Genomic DNA, 17,501 nt, shown 5'->3' with positions numbered 1-17,501 from the left:
TTGGACTGCAGACATGGGCACTTAACATTTCTCTTTTTTTCATTCTTTTACTTCTGCCAGGTTTTTTCCCCTTTCAGTTTTTAAAAGCTCCCCTCCCACACAACATATAAGCTCAAATATTAAATAACATTTGCACATTTCAAGTAATGTCTGTTGAACTCAATGGGCAGAACTTGCTTAATACTGGGATTGGAGTGCCTTCTTGAATTCTTCTGCGAAAGCAGGAGTACTGTATTGCAACACCAGAGACTTACACTGTCACTAAGACCTTGTGTTCTCATCTTTTGTTAGGTGGCTCCTGATCACGTACTTCCTGCTCCAGAAGAAATCTACGTGTATAGTCCATTAGGAACGGCTTACAAAATAGATGGCTGTACGGATGGTTACGGCAAAAACTCAAGCATAGTAACTATGTATGTGAAATGCTTTCCAAGCATGCTAGATATGAAGTACATTATTTGTCACAAATTCATAATACGTAGAAAAAGCTTCCGCAATCAGTTTTAGTTTCTCATATTTTTACGTGTGCATGTTTTCTCCCCTCAGATTTATGATCTGGAATACAATGATGGGTACATCTATATTAAGTATTCCCTGGGGAATAAAACAGGTAAGGCAACTTACAGGTGTGTCAAGGTCAATCTTAATGCAGCAGTGTGTGGGTATAATTTAATTTGCATCAATGTCACAATTTGCCAATGCTTTCTTTTTTTTTTCATTTTAAAAAACAGGCTGGATTTACCTCTGGAATTGTTATTATTTTGTTAATGGGAGTATTGACACTTTACTGTTGCTACAGAGTTGTGAAATCGAGGACAATGATACGTAAGTATGAGTTTCAGTAGTATTTATTTGTGTGATTGTGGTGTTCTGCTACAGGGACTTATTTCCACATTGACTTTTGCAGTGTAGGCAGTGGGACATGTTCTATAGCGCATGCTCAGTTCTCTTACACCGATCCTAGAGCTATTTCACCTAGGTGTGTATATCTGAAACTGTGTATTAAAACACCCAATTCCATTGTGGCTGTACACAGCCGGGGAAGACTGCTCACTGCTTCTAGTGCTCTTTCAATAAGGAAAACATTCCTGATATCCTGGAGTAGCTCTTAAACAGGCTTGGCATAGGCATATGACCCTCTTGGGCAGCTGCTGGCTTCTCAGCAGGGCCCACCATCAATTCACTAGAACCTGCCCTTGGTATCCTCTCTGGGAGCCACCATCTTAATGTATTGCTGCGTCCAGGAGTTGAGAACATTGTAGTGCTACAATACTTGTACTTATGGGACCGCCTCTCCTGGTATGTCCCGCAGATGACCCTAGGATCATTGAATAATAATAGCTTAAAGGTCCCGGTCCCTAAGGAAGCCAAACTATCCTCCACCAGGGGCAGGGCTTTTTCAGTGACGGCTCTAACCTGGTGGAATGCTCTGTCCCACAAGACTAGGGCCCTGCAGGACTTGATTTCCTTCTGCAGGGCCTGTAAGGCAGAGCTATTCCGCCTTCAATTTGAATTAGCCTGATCCTCTATTCCCTTTTCCCTTTCCACTTCTATGAAGAAACCCTTTCTGGGGCCCCACATTTAAATTCTTCCCTGGTCTCCTTGCTGGCCCTAGTAGGATCATTAGTTAGCCCTGGTGATCATTTGATGTCTACTGACCGGTCCCCGTCCCCCCAAATGACCCCTGAATTTTTGAATTTTATTGATATTGATGCTGCGTTTTTTGTTGTATTTTCTGCTGTTTTATGTTGTTTCTAAGTTGCATTTTAATCAATGTTTTATATTTGCTGTTAGCTGCCCTGAGCCCAGTTTTTAAACCAGGAAGGGCGGGGTATAAAAAAATTATATTTAGAAAATAGTGACCCTAAGCTGTTCCTGCCTGTTGTAGAATGGGTTCCATCAGACAGAGATTACTGAGAACTCCTTTTCATCAGGAGCAGTTCGAGCTGAATCTGCTTGATAATGGAATACTTGCTCTGTGCAATGCCACTTTGTTCTGAAAGCAAGCTTATTAACCTTTTGCTATAAATGGCAATGAATAAGGGCTACTGCATGTGAGTAGGCTGTGTGGCAGGGACATAGGAGTCTAATGCAGCAGTGAGGAACCTTTGGCGCTCTAGGTGTTGCTGGACTCTAATTCCCATCAACACCAGCCAGCATTGTCAGTGGCTAGGGTTGATGGGAATTGTAGTCCAGCAATGTTTGGAAGCCCACAGGTTCCCCAATTGTGCTTTCGTAGACCTACGCAGAGTCACATTTCCTGTAACGCTGGCCAAAGGTTTTTAGTTTCCCTTTTCTTGTCACATACCACAGTGACAGGAAAAGCCACAACTGATCTCACTGTTGTATCTGGCCCCCATATTACTGTTAGTTCCTTACTGTTACTTTTTAAAGGTATCGCCTCCCTTTGTGTGTGGGTGCACCGTTTTTACTACAAAAGGATCCCCAGTCAGAGAATTAGGGTTGTATCCATGAGTAACTTAGGTCCATTAATTCCAGTACTATGCCTGCTCTTCAGTTGGTTACACTCATCGAGTTTGCTATTGATACATAGCTTTAACTTAATGCAGTGTTTACTAGGTCTCTGGCGTTTAATAATTAGCAGAAATCTGACTTCATGTTTTTCTGTGCCATTCCTGCAACCTTCACTTGGCAATCCTGTGCGCAGTCCAGTCCACCCAATATCTTAAAATCAAATTTATAAATCCCATCTATACACAAAGTTCAGTTCAGTGCTGTGCCTTTTCTGGGGCTTTTTCCGGGCAAAATTCTCCCACCAGAGGAACCCATTAAGAACAATAAACATCTAGTCTAGTTCTCACCATGGGCAAACAGATGCTTGTGGGAAGCCTGCAAACTGACCATGAGCACAGCAGTGCACTGCCCACCTGCGATTTCCAGCAGCTGGTACTGGGAGGGACATTACTCATCTCCCTTGTTTTTAGAAGGCAAGTGAAAACATGCCTTCTAATACGTCAGCAACCCTTCTTCTGTTTGCTGCTTGGTGGTTGCTTTAAATGCTATAATTGTATTTTAGATATTTTTGTTGCTATTTTAAAAACGTAAGCTACCTTTATTTTTGCAAATAACTTTAAAAGCAATAGGCTTTTATTTCACTTTGTTAGGATGTTCAGCATCAGTTGTTGAGAATATGTGGTATCTTAATGTTTAGGAATCTTCAGAATGCAAAGTATGTGTAAGCAGTAATGATTAGATTATTGAATTTTAGTATTAACTCTGTGCTTATGTGTCCCCCCAGCTTTAATAGATACCTCAACTTGGGAATTCCCAGATGTTTGCAAGTATTACTTTGGATCATTCGGTCAATGGTCTAGCCTTTTGTTTTCGTTGGTATCCCTTATTGGAGCCATGGTGGTTTACTGGGTCCTCATGTCCAATTTCCTTTACAACACGGGGATATTTATTTATAGTAAGTGTGAACTTTTCTTTTAATTCCTTGCAGCTGGGCCTTGGTTTTTCCTACCTGGCAAATAAGATGTAATAGTTCATAGCAAAACCCATGGCTGCATCTGTTAAATTCTGTTTTGGTCTATGTTTCAGTGTGTGTAATTATGTGAGTGTTTATTGCAAGCCACTTTGGACACCGTCTGCCGTAGAAAAGTGGCATATACATAAAATAACTTGTAGTGTAATCCCGCACATGTCTTCTCAGGAGGAAGACTCCTTATAAGTTTTGTTATTATTATTTTTTGTACTGGCCTTGCTTGCGCGTCGCTTTGAACAACAGCTGCCACATTGCCAGGTGCTCGGCTATGATTTGGCTCAGTGTTGTATCTGAAACCAGACTTGTGCTTTGTCTCTCTTCAAACAAAGCATGAGTGGGCCAAGAACATAATCTGGTTGTAGCTCACGGTTTGTCTGAAGAGAGACAAACCATGAGCCCAGGTTTGGCTGTAACGCTCGAAGTAGCATGTCATCATGGGACATGGGTGGCGCTGTGGGTTAAACCACAGAGCCTAGGACTTGCTGATCAGAAGGTCGGCAGTTCGAATCCCCACGACGGGGTGAGCTCCCGTTGCTCAGTCCCTGCTCCTGCCAACCTAGCAGTTCAAAAGCACGTCAAAGTGCAAGTAGATAAATAGGTACCGCTCCGGCGTGAAGGTAAAAATGGCGTTTCCGTGCGCTGCTCTGGTTCGCCAGAAGTGGCTTAGTCATGCTGGCCACATGACCCGGAAGCTGTACGCCAGCTCCCTCGGCTAATAAAGCAAGATGAGCGCCGCAACCCCAGAGTCATCCGCGACTGGACCTAATGGTCAGGGGTCCCTTTACCCTTTACCTAGCATGTCATCACGACAAATGAAGTAGCTGCAATTGTTTTCCTGTGCCCCAGAATGCTGTGCATTCACCTTTAAATCATAGTTAAGGTTAACTGTGGTTTAAAACGACGTGCAAACCAAACCATCGTTGTTCATTTTTATAATCATCCTGAGAATATACTCAAAGGGCACTATAAAAATACTCTAAGTAAATTTGCCCCTTAGAAAACCTGCTTATAAAACTCAAATATCACACTGAATAGACTATTACAGTGTGCGTACTAAGATCTCTGAGAAAAAAAACTTTTCTCTGTATAAACAAATGCGCAATATTTGAAATAAATTGTTATAGTAGTGCTCTTTATTAAGGATGCTGATTCCTAGGAAGCTCTTCAACATTGCACATTGTGGTGCCCTGAAACTAATTTAAATGTTATGAAAACATGCAGGTCCTTATATTTTTTGCCCAACTTTTGAGTTCTGAGCATCATTCTCGGGTGACCTTCCCCCACCTAGTGCTCTCCAGATGTTTTGGGTTACAGGCTGACTTGGGTTACAGTCCATAACATCTGAAGAGCACCAGTTTGGGGAGGCTGTTCAATGTTAACATTTTAATTCAACTATATCTTACATATATGCTTTTATAGACATCTTAAATATGTTTCCATACTATCTCAGATGCATCAGAGGAGTATTTTTTAAGAAGGCTGTTTAAATTGGTTTGGTGTTTGCACTAATCCTAAACATGTAAGCAAGTCTTAATTTGGCTTTTAGTAAATCAGAGTAGGCATAATTGGCCTATGTTTTAAAGTGGGCCACAGTCTTTCTTCATTGCGGTAACCGCAGGTGTTTTAAGCTATTTATCCAGCAGATGGCAATGTAGTTCACTTATAGAAAGAAAAGTTAGCGCAGGCTAAGTTGCAGAACCACAGGTTTTTTGTTTTTTTTTAAATGCTCCTTGGACTCTTGTAAATATCTTTAAATAGATTACGCTGTTGTTGTTTTTTAAAAGTTCTTGCTGCCTAATGATCGCAGGGATATATTCGACAAAGTAATGACAAAAACACAAAAGGGTTTGGAATAAGCTTGCAAGTGAGCAGAGGTCTAGACATAAGCAGAGCCAGCACTGCAGCAAGATCAGGCTCCTGTCCAGGGTCCACTGATCTAGTGCAAACCTGATAGAAATTCCTTACAGCTTTCCTGAAACTTGGGAGACAAGCAAGGAAGGATGAATTGAGGACAATGGAACTGATGCAAATGACATATTCTTACGGGGAAAGAGGCTCATTGCCTGGACAGAATTTTACTCTGCAAAATTTCTGGATCTGGTATTTTCAGAGTGCTTGTAAGCATTAATTCTTTGGCTAGTTTATAATTTAAAAGTTGTATTTGATGTGAGACTTTAATCTGGTATTACAGTATAAAGTTAAGGGAGAAGAGGTGGGGAGAGAGAAGGAGGGGTAGTAAACTTACAAAGCTCTAATAATTGCCCTATTATACCGTATTTTTCGTTCTATAGGAAGCACCCGACCATAAGACGCACCTAGTTTTAGAGGGGGAGAACAAGGGGGGAAAAAACTCTCCCTCTCTGCGCAGCGCCCCTTCAGCTAAGCGGCAGGACAAGCGGAGCCCCTTCCATTTCTCGCCCCGCTTCGCTGAAAGGGCGCTGCGCAGAGAGGGAAAGCTGCGCAGCGCCTCTCCAGCGAAGCGAAGCCAGGAGAGCAAGGGGGATCGGTGCGCACCAATCCCTCTTGCTCTCCTGGCTTCAGTGAAAGCAACGTGAAGCCTCTGGAGCACAGCGGGAGTTCCCGCTGCACTCCGGAGTCTTCGCGTTGTTTTCACTGAAACCATGGAGCCTGCATTCGCTCCATAAGATGCACACACATTTCCCCTTAATTTTTGGAGGGGGAAAAGTGCATCTTATAGAGCGAAAAATATGGTAGTTTCCATTGGCATTGAGAGAGGTTGGAGAGGCCCAGGGCATGGTTGGTTGCCTTCAGTGGACTGCAGTGAGTTTTGTTTGCTTTTCATCACTCCACCCCACTGGCTTGCAATCCCAGGTCTAACCTGGGTGCCCTTTTTCCTGACCTGGAAGCTACCTCTCCCAGTTATTTCGTTGTGCTTACTCAGAAGCAAGGGGGAATTGCTGTGCATGTGAACCTCTCACTTCATATGCCCAAGGGCATTGTAAACAAGGTCCAGTGGTAGTGAACATTGGCACAAATTCAGTGCTGTAGATCAGGAATGGGGAACCCGGTGCCCTCCAGATGTTGTTGAATTGATTGGGCTTGATGGGAGTTGGGAGTTTAACAACATCTGGAGGAGTAGATCAGAACTGTGGGAAGGCTGTTTTTTGTTGTTAAAACCTAAAACGACACTGCAGCTTCAGAAATAGTAGTCCTCTGCATGTTGCTTTCAGCATGCATCCTGTTTGTTCCAAAATACACCTCGGAAGAAACTAGCTGCAGGGCTGAGATGTTCCTAAGTTGTTTGTCTTCCTTTCCCTCTTTAGATTATGCTCATCATATTAATGTAACGGATATTGTTCCTGGTACAAATGGGAGCACTAAAGGTAAGTTTCCAATCCCCCTCCCCTAATTCTCTCTCTCTCTTTCAATAAATAGTATTTACACTGAGATTCAAAGCATCTTTCAATATTTAAAAAACATTATTTTAGAATATAAAGTAATGAAAGCAAACGGCTTAAAAGTGATAGTTAAAATACAATAAAATACTTTTAGAATCAAAGGGATGCATCTCCAAGAGATTTTATGCAGTAGTTAGGTCTATCCTGAATGACTAACATTAACCAAAAATAAAATTGGCTGAATATAGTAAAATATTGCAGAAGTTTCTTTCCCAGACTTATTTAAAAACCACATTAATAACAATCCTGATTGCAAATAGTAACTTCCAAAAACATAATTTGTAGGGTTCTGTGTTCGCGTCAAAACCTGTGTGAAAAATAATAATCAGTTTGTCACTCCCTTCCCCCTCAATCCAGAAAAGAGTTTCATGTGAAATACAGCAGTACTGTCAACTTTCTCTCAAAACAGCAACTATTATGCAGACAATGGAGAGTAAACAGACTTGCAAAAATAATGCTGATGACTCGGTCGTGTCCATTGGCTTTTCTGAAACATGACCAACTGCTTTGTGCTTAAGGGCATTGTAACCGGCTTGGCGTGCAGCCAGTGTGGGATGAAAAGATTTGCTCTAGGAAAATTCCACAGAATACTTAGTTAGACCACGCTCTGCACATAAATCACAGCTGTTTACTAATGACAGCTGCTTGCCTCAGACCCCAGAAATGGTAATCTTGTACTTCACAGATCACTGACTAAGGTCACATGACAATAGCAAGTTAGAGTGCTTTAACCTGAATCTGAATCAATCACATCTAAAGTGGGTGGGGAAAAATTGAATGAGTAAAAGGAATGTGCAGGTGAGCCGTACTGAAATCCCTCCTTGCTGTTTACCTCTCTATTGTTGGCACCCTTCTGTTTAAAGAGAGGGGTGTGCCTCTGGGGGAGAAGTCAAACCGCTGCATTAGCAGCACTGATGTGACCTCCCTGAGCATAGCCTCACATAAAACACAACCTGTTCAGGGTATCTGTTGGGCCAGCATCTTAATTAAAAAAAAGGCCCTTAAACTGTGTGTTGGCTGCTTTGTTTGGCATGTTCTCATGTCAGCAATACATAGTCCAGGAAGAAATTACACTGACATGTGAACGCGGTATACCAATAGTTGCCAGCTTTTTTGGGTCCAGGGGCACACGTGGAATTTTGAGACTGGCTGATGTCAGGGGTGTAGCTTAATGCAGTAGCATGTGGTCAGTGGACGAGGGGGACCAGGCTATTTCCTTAAATGTTCCTGATAAATTAGAGCAGGGGTCAGCAAGCTCTTTCAGCAGGGGGCTGGTCCACTGTCCCTCAGACCTTGTGCGGGGCTGGACTATATTTTGAAATAAAAATAAAAATGAACAAATTCCTATGCCCCACAAATCACCCAGAGATGCATTTTAAATAAAAGGGCACATTCTACTCATGTAAAAACACCAGGCAGGCCCCACAAATAACCCAGAGATGCATTTTAAATAAAAGGGCGCATTCTACTCGTGAAAACACGCCACTTCCCGGACTGTCTGCGGGCTGGATTTAGAAGGCATTGGGCCGGATCCGGCCCCCGGGCCTTAGTTTGCCTACCCATGAATCAGAGTATTAAAGCCTTGTTCTCAAAGCCCCAGGTAGCTTCTCCTGGCTTAGGGAGGCAGATGCGATGCTCGCATGCTCAACTTTGGAATGTCGCAATGTCACACGTGTGATGTCGCCCCACCCCCATTGCCATCTCAAGTTGGCACCTCTGGCCCTAACTGTTCCCTTATGAAAAAATTCACTGCATGCCACTGGTTTAATGCAAAATGGCTGGCCCCTGCAGAAGAGCAGACTTTCCTCTGTCTTCTTAAGAGAAGCAAATTCCATAGATATTCCTTATATTGTTTTCTGCAAAGTGGTGAGGGTTGTGGGTGAGTGTGAAGAGACAACATACAGGTATTCAGCAGCCAAAACAGCCAGCTGTTTCCCTAAATTATGGATGTGGAATCTGACTCTCTAAATCCTGTTGGACTCAAGTTCCCATCAGCCCCAGGTAGCATAACCAGTGGTCTGGGATGATGGGAACTGCAGTCCAAGATCTGGAGAGCCACTGGCTGCCTTAAATGGAGAACCCAAGTGGATTGCTCTGTTTATCCCTAAGTCACACCACAGTAGGCATCTTACTCATTTTTATGTTTAGGCTCTGGTTTCCCCTCCTTGTTATGCTTTCCTTGAAGTAAACCACTGCTTGTTTCCCTTTTGGTTCTACAGTAATCTGCCCAGGTGATGCAGGCAAGGAAGTACCAGGAAACAGAACCTGGATGCTTTCTTCTACCGGTGATTCAGGATTTGAGGAATTTGAACGGCTATGGAGCAAATCGAAAACGGTCCCTCTTTACTTGGGCATCCTTGTTCTGCTATTGAATTTCAAGTCTCCCTCTTTCTTTGCCAAATTCAACGTCTTAGGTAGGCCATGATTTGACTGGAGAATGTACAGTATGTGTTGGGGCAGAATGCCTCACAGTTACCACAAGACCTGAAATGTTTCCCCATTGGATATCCACTGTTTTCAGTTAATCGGTTAGTCAATATTGCATCATTTTCCCTGAACTCAGGGCCAGACTACACTTTACACAACAGATCTGTGATCACAGCTCTCCCAATGTCTTTTGTAAAGCTTAAAACGTGGGTGGGCAGTCTTTTTTCTGTTGAGGGCTGCTTTCTGTCAGGGATTGCATACTCATGGTGGGCAAGACTGAAGCCAGCAGTGGGCAGAGCCAGTGCCAAAAGTAGGCGGAGTCACTCTTTCTCTTCGACCTGCCCTGCTAAATAGGCTAGAAGATGGGCACATCGCTCTTCCAGTACCTTTTTAATGCAAGAAGCTTGTGTTTAAAGGCAACCAGTTCTTTTTATTTATCCTTTGCTCTTCAGGAAATTCATTTCCCAGAACTTCAGGGTTTATAAATTTCATTCAGGAATTCTGTTATTTTCTCTCCCTCTTTCTCCCACCTTTTACAAATTTCTTAGATTTAGAGCAGCCAATATTAATAATAATAATAATAATAATAATAATAATAATAATAATAATAATAAATTTATTTATACCCCGCCCATCTGGCTGGGCTTCCCCAGCCACTCTGGGCAGCTTCCAACAAAATACAGTAATGCATCAAACATTAAAAGCTTCCCTAAACAGGGCTGCCTTCAGATGTCTTCTAAAAGTCTGGTAGATGTTGTTTTCTTTGACATCAAGTAAACTTGCATTAACATGATTTTCTGACCCCCCGCTCCATGTGTTCTCTTGTTTGAACCTGGCTGAATAAGATGCAAAATAATTTTATCTCGGTTGCATTAAACTCAAAGCTGATTTGCAAATGAAAAACCAAACACAGAAAAGGGCAAGTGAAGAGGGAAGGATTGAAGGCAGGGGAGCTGTTTTGGGTTGGTCCAAGCTAGAGATCGAAAAACAACACTTCTGCTCCTACTTAAATTAAATGTATCTGAGTGACTTGTGGTTTCCCCCCTTCCCTTATTGCAGGTACCGTTTCAGTCATCTACCTAGTTATCCTCGTTACTGTGAAAGCTGCTCTCTTGGGATTCCATTTAGAATTTGACTGGTTTAAATCAACCACATATTTTGTACCAGGTAAACCTTTTTTATATATAAAACAGCCATCAGTATTGACTTTAAAACACTCCATTTTAATCATTTGATAAGATGAAAGTGGTTTCGAATGTATTCTTCAGCCCCTGTATATAATTCCTTTTGAATTGGTTACCAGTACAGTGCAGGCTGCTATATCACTATTGGAATTAATTGCAAGAAGCGTAGATTGAGTTGGAACAATAGGGTGTAGGTGACCATTTATGCACTGGTCATTTGCAATTTATAAGAGCCATTAGCCAAGGAGCAAATGCTCAAGCATGCCATGCAGTTTAAATATTTTAAATGAGGCCTTTAAAGAAAATGGGGATTCTCTGGGTGTTGTCGGACTCCAACTCCCAACACCCAGGCCCTTGGCCATAGTGGCTGGAGCTGATGGGAACTGGAGTGCAGCAGTAGCTAGGGGACCACAGCTTTCTCATCCCTGATTATAATTTATTGGACCCAATATCATTCTGTGATGGCTGATCTCAAGACAAACAGTAGTACTATCAGTACCTAGTGCAATTCTCATTGCATAATCCTTACAACAAGCCTGTTAGGTGGGCTGGTATGATCACCCCCTATTACAGGTGCAATAATTTTAGTGTAAGCAATTGAGGTTTGACTAAGGCCACCAAGCAAGTTTCATGACTGAACAGATTTCCCCTTCCGCCATCAAGTGCTCTTTCATTTATGCTCTTAAGCACTTTGCTTTCACCAGCCCTGAAAACATCAGGCCACCAGAACTCCCACACACACCAGGGCCCCATCTGCTTTGCTCTCACACCTGCATCCGTATATGGCTTTTCCTCTCCTTCAGCTTCTCAGTTCTGCCAAAGGAGATGGAGGGGAGAGGGATTGACTACAGTATTTGAATGGGTAGAGAATTCCTTTCCTCATTTGACACAGTCTCAATTCAGGAAGGGCATCAGGTGGAACAAGGGCTGTCCTCTCCCCTCTTTTCTGTGATCAGGCCTCTAGCTGTGTGGTCCCAACTAGCCCTATTAACCTTCTTGCCCATAGTGATGCCTAGGATGATCATTGGGGGGGGAGGAAGGAGAAGAGCTCCATCTAAGACTTGGCAACACTTTCAGGGTCTCCCCCATGCAGCTGAATCTACTCCGATGTGGGGAAATGGTTGCATAAGAAGCACACCCAGGCCTGACAATTCCAGAGTGATTTCAGCACTGCATGAAGGTTGGGTTTTCTGGCCAGAGGCTGTTGGTGGGTTGACTTTTCCAGCTTGCTAGCACCTGGAGCTTGCATTGGCACTAGTCAAAATGCTCTTGAGGCCATTAGCCTCTTTTTCTTCCTCCAAAAGGCTTGTAATGAGGCATCAGGGACCTTCACTAGGAGTCTCATTCTGCTGCCAAAAAAAGAGAGCTCTGAAAAACTTGCTTTCTTCATGTGGTGTCTGATTAGAATTAGGTACTCTTTTCGCCCGGGGAATCGTTATGTCAGTTGCTAACATTTAATTAATTCTTGCTGGGGGAAGTAGAAAACCCTTTCTGCCCACTCCCCAGTGAATTTCAGAGGGGTTCAGCCCCACCATACCCTGGTAATACGTTTGCTTTAGAGAACAGTTCAGCTGTTCTCCAAGTCACAATAGATCAGTCGTCATAAACCCAAAGAGAACTTCTGGCGACTGTTCCCAACATAGCTTTCCTCCACAGAAGAACACGTGTGGAAAATATTGTACAGTGGTACCTCTGGTTACATACTTAATTGGTTCTGGAGGTCCATTCTTAACCTGAGACACCACTTTAGCTAATGGGGCCTCCTGCTGCCGCTGCACCGCTGGAGCACGATTTCTGTTCTCATCCTGAAGCAAAGTTCTTAACCCAAGGTACTATTTCTGGGTTAGCGGAGTCTGTAACCTGAAGCGTCTGTAACCTGAAATGTGTGTAACCTGAGGTACCACTGTATAAGAAGTCCCTGTCCATGTTCTAGTGAATGGAACTAATTCTATTCCAACAGTGTCTTCCCACAAATGCCATTGTCATAAGTTTATCTGTAAAACTTTCATCCTGTACCTCTGTCAGAAAACCCCAGAACACCTGCTGCAAATACATACATAAAGCACAATAATAATAAAGCATCACATAGGTTGTCTTTTCACTGCAGAGGCTAATATTGCGGTCTTAAAAGCCTGTACAAAAAGCAGGTCTTCAGGGAGCGCCAAAAGCTATGCTGCGTATGGTGCGCCAAGTCACAGTGAAGGGAAGGGCCATAGCTCAGTGAGAGAGAGCATCTGCGTCGAATGCAGAAGGTCCCTGGTTGAGTCCATGGCATTTCCAGGTAGGGATAGGGATGTCCCCTATCTGAAACCCTGGAAAGCTGCTGCTAGTCAGTGTAGACCAGGCTTCCTCAACCTCGGCCCTCCAGATGTTTTGAGACTACAATTCCCAGCATCCCTGACCACTGGTCCTGCTAGCTATGGATCATGGGAGTTGTATGCCAAAAACATCTGGAGGGCCGAGGTTGAGGAAGCCTAGTGTAGACATTACTAAGCTACATGGACCAGTCATCTGCCTTGGTTTGAGGAAGCTGGTGCCCTTCTAGTCTTCAGAGGAAGGGCATACCACAACTGGGGTGCTCTTGCTAAGAAGACCATCTGATGGGCAGTTGATCCTGAGATTTCACTTAAGGAACTACCAGCAGGATATCAAGTCATGGGTTAGATTATGTGTTTGGTTGAGGGGGGTGCATTTCTACAGATTTGAGGGGTTTCCCTCCCTTACAATCAGCAGTATAAAAATTTTATGAGGTAAATAGCAGAGTTCCTCTAAGGAAGGGAGGTTAAATTGAAAGGTATTACAGGAAGAAATGTTTTAAACGGGGCCACTCAGGGAAACCAGACTGTATGTGCGGCTGGCTGTGAGCAAGGAAAGTTTCTTTCTCATCTTCTTAAGTGTGAGCCCCACACAAAACACCACATGAAATCTAGTCTAGAGATAGCAGACTGTACCTATCCATCAGCTATCTCCTCCTCCTACCTGCTTGTAGTCATTCATTAATTTACATTTCTGTCCTACTCTTCTACCAAGGAACTCAGGGTGGCATATATGGTTCCCCCCTCCACCCCCCCCCAAATGCCTTTTTATCCTCAAAACAAACCTGCAAGGTGGGTTAGTCTGAGAGATGATGACTGGCCCATGCTCGCCCGGTAGGCTTCATGGCTGAGTGGGAATTTGAAGTTGTTTCCTCTGGTCCTATAATCCATTACTCTGCCCAATCTAGCCGGTATACTATGCTGGGTCTCTCAGCTGGCTTGCCCCATAATAACATTGGCAGGAAGTGGATAGAAGAAAAGCCCTTTTCCCCCTCAACCCATTCTGTGATGGGACGGAGTATGTGAGGGAAATAATTCTCTTATATTCCCAGGTTGATTTCTCTTATCTCTCTCACACATATACATTATTATTATTATTAATTATTAATTATTATTATTATTATTTTATTATTAATTTATTTCAGTGTTCTAAAGAGGGTAGAAATTAGTATATGAACATGTTCCACAAGTTATTTTTCTGGAGTCCTCCCACTCAGTTTACTTGGAGAGCGAGCCAGGACAGAAGCAGACTGGCCCAACTCCCTGAAGGCCACGGGGCTGCAGCTGTTGAGGAGAGAGAGGAAGCACTGCATGCCTTTCTTCTATTATGTATAAACTTTAGCGCAGTTAAAATACTATTTAACAAATGCTTTCTCTAATCTACTTTCAGTATTCTTGTTTCCCGCCTTTTTCTCTTTGTGTGTCTCAATATAGGAAGGAATGCTAAGGGGCAGTCTTCATGCAGGCAGTTGCCCCCATGGTGGCCAATTCAGAGGCAACCGTGTGCACATAGCAAGGTTAAATATGTGACATTTATTATCCCACCAATACAACCACCTCCTTTTTGTGGTTTCAGTTGATAGGGAGGCAGCGTTGAAATGCAAGAAAGCTGGCTTGTGCCGTTGTCTGTCACAATCGTTGTCTGTTAGGCTGTGCACTTGCAAGAGCTGATGTAATTTAGTGACCACATAATGTGAGCTCCCAGCTCAAATGCTATGAACTCGCTAAGCAACTTGCTCTCTTTCAGCCCCTCCCAGTGAAATGGAAAGTTAAACTTCCAGTTTATGATAAACTGCTTCCCCCCCCCCTTTGCAAAGCTCAGGGTGCAGCATAAATTAACCTGTCAAAAATACTTTCTCCTTTTCAGGAGAAACTTGGAATACTGATTTGTTGAGCTTACTATGTAGAAAAAAAGGAGTTACAGTGACCCATTTTTTTTGTCAGTCATGTCCTGTTTTATAATTTAAGTTATACAATTTTGTAACATACGACCATTTAGAGAAATAGAGTATTACAAAACTGGGCCAGATTTATTACTGCCCCATATAACAGTGAGTGCCTCAGCTTTAAGTGCTTCAAGACAGATGGCAGAACCTAAAATGGTTCTGTATTCCTTTTCTTTTTGTATATTTTTTATAGGCAATGGACAAAATTCATAAAACTAAGGTCATTTCTCATTAAAAGAAAAAAGAGTTGCTGCTTGCTATAATGCAAAACATATGTAACTTTGACGAATTTGTAAGGAGTCCACACCGAGATTCCGGATTTGCGGTTTGGAAAATGTTTCTCCCCTCTTCTCCCATCCCCTATAATAGTGTAAATAATGGCGCTAAAAAGGTTTCCTAGTCAATGGCTGACCTTTGCGGTAAACATCATTTCCCATCCAAACAATGAAATATGGAGTGATTGAGCTTTAGTTTGACAGCAGGGATAGGAAAAACCATTTGCGCTGCTAGAGAGATGCGCACTCCTCTTAGTCCTCTTTGGTAAAGATCCAAATAGAAAAGATGCCTCAGGGACAAAACAGATAACAAGAACAGTCGCAGACAAATAGCTTGTGCGGGCCACAGTTCTCTCTGGCATGCAAACTCCATGGAGATGGTCCAGTTTGTGCCATATGCATATTCATACCTGAGAGAGTTCATTTTACCTGCGACTGCAGTTGCATCGATTTCAGCTTAGCTTGATTTAGCATGCAGCACAGAGCTGTTCCCTGACAGCCCTCCAGATGTCCTTCGTCAGAAAACACTGCTCAGATTTTGCTGTTTACTGGCACACTTAATCTGTGAATGTTTATAGTCTGCATGGTTATCCAAACAGAGCAGGGTAGCGGGTGGAGGGAAGAGGGCTGGAGAATGATGCGGCTTTGATGAATTGTTTGTGAATTGGAACAGATGTCAAGCCAAGCAAACTGCATTTTGGTGAATCCAGATTTTTTTAACTTTAATCAGACCAGTCCTACAAACTTTGCAAGTTCACCCCTGGCATTCTGTTAGATCGTGGGTGGGCAAGGTGGCTCATCTTTCAACAGCCATCCCTGAATCTGAAGCAGGCAGGGCAGTTACCCCATGTTTCTACCCATTTTTATGAAACAGAAAGAGCACACTGGACACAATCTGCACAGCCACTAGGCTAGGGCAACAGTAAAAAGAAAAGGGTGGTTCGAAGAGTAGTCTTGGTGGCAGATTGGTGCATTATTCTGCATAAATTTCCTAGGTTGTTGTTGTTGTTGTTTTCCAAAATACAGGCATTTTGTCGGGCAGTCTTTTAAAAATCATTTTTCTGGGTTTTTTTAAATAAAAAAATGTATTAAACCATTTATTTATTTAAATAACCCTGTAATCCATGGTACATCATTTTCACAATACAAATGGAGGGGGAGAGCTATCTTGGTTCATTTCATGAGTAGAAAAACAACGCCTCTTAATTATCCCAGCAGGATCAGTCCACAGAGTCCTATGGGTGGATGGTGGAATCCTACAACCACCTTGTCCGTTGAATAAAAGTATACCAATGAGCTGCAAAATCGTCCTCATATTGAGCCATTCTCAAAGCTTGGGCTTGTTTAGTTAGTATTTCTGCCAAAATGCTTTGCCAGATGTAATAACACTCCCCCTGCCACCTACAAAAACCAAGTCTGCAAAATGGTTGTGGCATTTGTTGAAGGAGCTAGATGAGCACTTCAGCGCCCAACTGGTACAGCAAGGAAACGTTTAGCCGCAAAATTATATTTCTGTTACTCAGCAGTAAAAAACCTAATTTTTAAAAGGTACATAATATGAATTGGGTAGTGAGAAGAAGAAACTAGTTGGTGTTTTTGGCTGTTAAATGAGAAATGGAAAGGTGGCACTCACCAAAAAGCACAAAAAACAGGGGGATTAAGATTATTGATGATTAAAACATGAAACAGAACTTCTGAACGTTAAAAATCCTTATGTAAAAATACATGTGCAAACTTTTTTTAAAAAAAGTTGATAAATTTGTGGCTGTTCAAGTGTTTAAAGCAGGAGTCAAACTTTTTCAGCAGGGAGACGATCCACTGTCCATCAGACCTTGTGGAGTTGTGGACTATATTTTTTGGGGGGGCGGGGAGTGAACGAATTCCTATGCCCCACAAATAACCCAGAGATGCATTTTAAATAAAAGGACACATTCTACTCATGTAAAAACACCCTGATTCCCGGAATCTCTGCAGACCGGATTTAGAAGGTGATTGGGCTGGATTCGGCCCCTGGGCCTTAGTTTGCCTACGCATGGCTTAAAGTTTAGTAAACCTGTTATCTTTTCTCCATTGATCAGCATCCCCCTCTCAAAGCTTGCATTGGCTGTCACTAACCACTATGCCTGACACTAATGCAGTCAAATTTCAAATAACAACCATAACCATAGCAGAACACTCTTGCGGGGATGGAATCATATTTTCCTAACATGCAAACTGGGTTCTCCTGGGGGAAAGCTATTTCCTTGTGATAGAAGTGCTTTGTTAAAAAAAGAAAAAAGAATTGTGCAGCAACTACATAATATTTTTGTTCCCCCCATCCTCCATAGAGACCCTTACACTCAGGGTTAGTGTTTCGCTGTTGCCTACCAATTTCTGAACTTCAAAATTCCCATGCCTGAATTAGTGTCATTTTGCAGGCGGTGGAGTGGG

General features: G+C 42.7%; 1 protein-coding gene and 1 long non-coding RNA gene across 4 annotated transcripts in view; both read left to right on the top strand.

The window, feature by feature from the left end:
* The window catches only part of LOC310744732, a 47,169-nt gene that overhangs the window by 10,580 nt on the left and 19,088 nt on the right, over window positions 1-17,501 (top strand). The window lies entirely within an intron of this gene.
* Window positions 1-17,501, top strand: part of SLC38A9 (solute carrier family 38 member 9) — a 43,897-nt gene that overhangs the window by 7,308 nt on the left and 19,088 nt on the right. For all 3 annotated transcript variants that reach the window (XR_014539639.1, XM_083576189.1, XM_083576188.1), the window contains exons 4-10: window positions 292-413; window positions 547-610; window positions 732-825; window positions 3,260-3,430; window positions 6,790-6,849; window positions 9,144-9,338; window positions 10,411-10,518. Coding sequence is in view for 2 of the 3 variants with exons in the window: in XM_083576189.1 (XP_083432315.1) it covers window positions 292-413; window positions 547-610; window positions 732-825; window positions 3,260-3,430; window positions 6,790-6,849; window positions 9,144-9,338; window positions 10,411-10,518 (814 nt within the window). In the remaining variant the exon portion in view is untranslated. The remainder of the gene's footprint in view (window positions 1-291; window positions 414-546; window positions 611-731; window positions 826-3,259; window positions 3,431-6,789; window positions 6,850-9,143; window positions 9,339-10,410; window positions 10,519-17,501) is intronic.

This window comes from Podarcis filfolensis (assembly GCF_964270895.1).
Source record: "Podarcis filfolensis genome assembly, chromosome: 11".
NCBI classification, from domain to species: domain Eukaryota; kingdom Metazoa; phylum Chordata; class Lepidosauria; order Squamata; family Lacertidae; genus Podarcis; species Podarcis filfolensis.
This window is presented reverse-complemented; position numbering and strand designations above follow the sequence as displayed.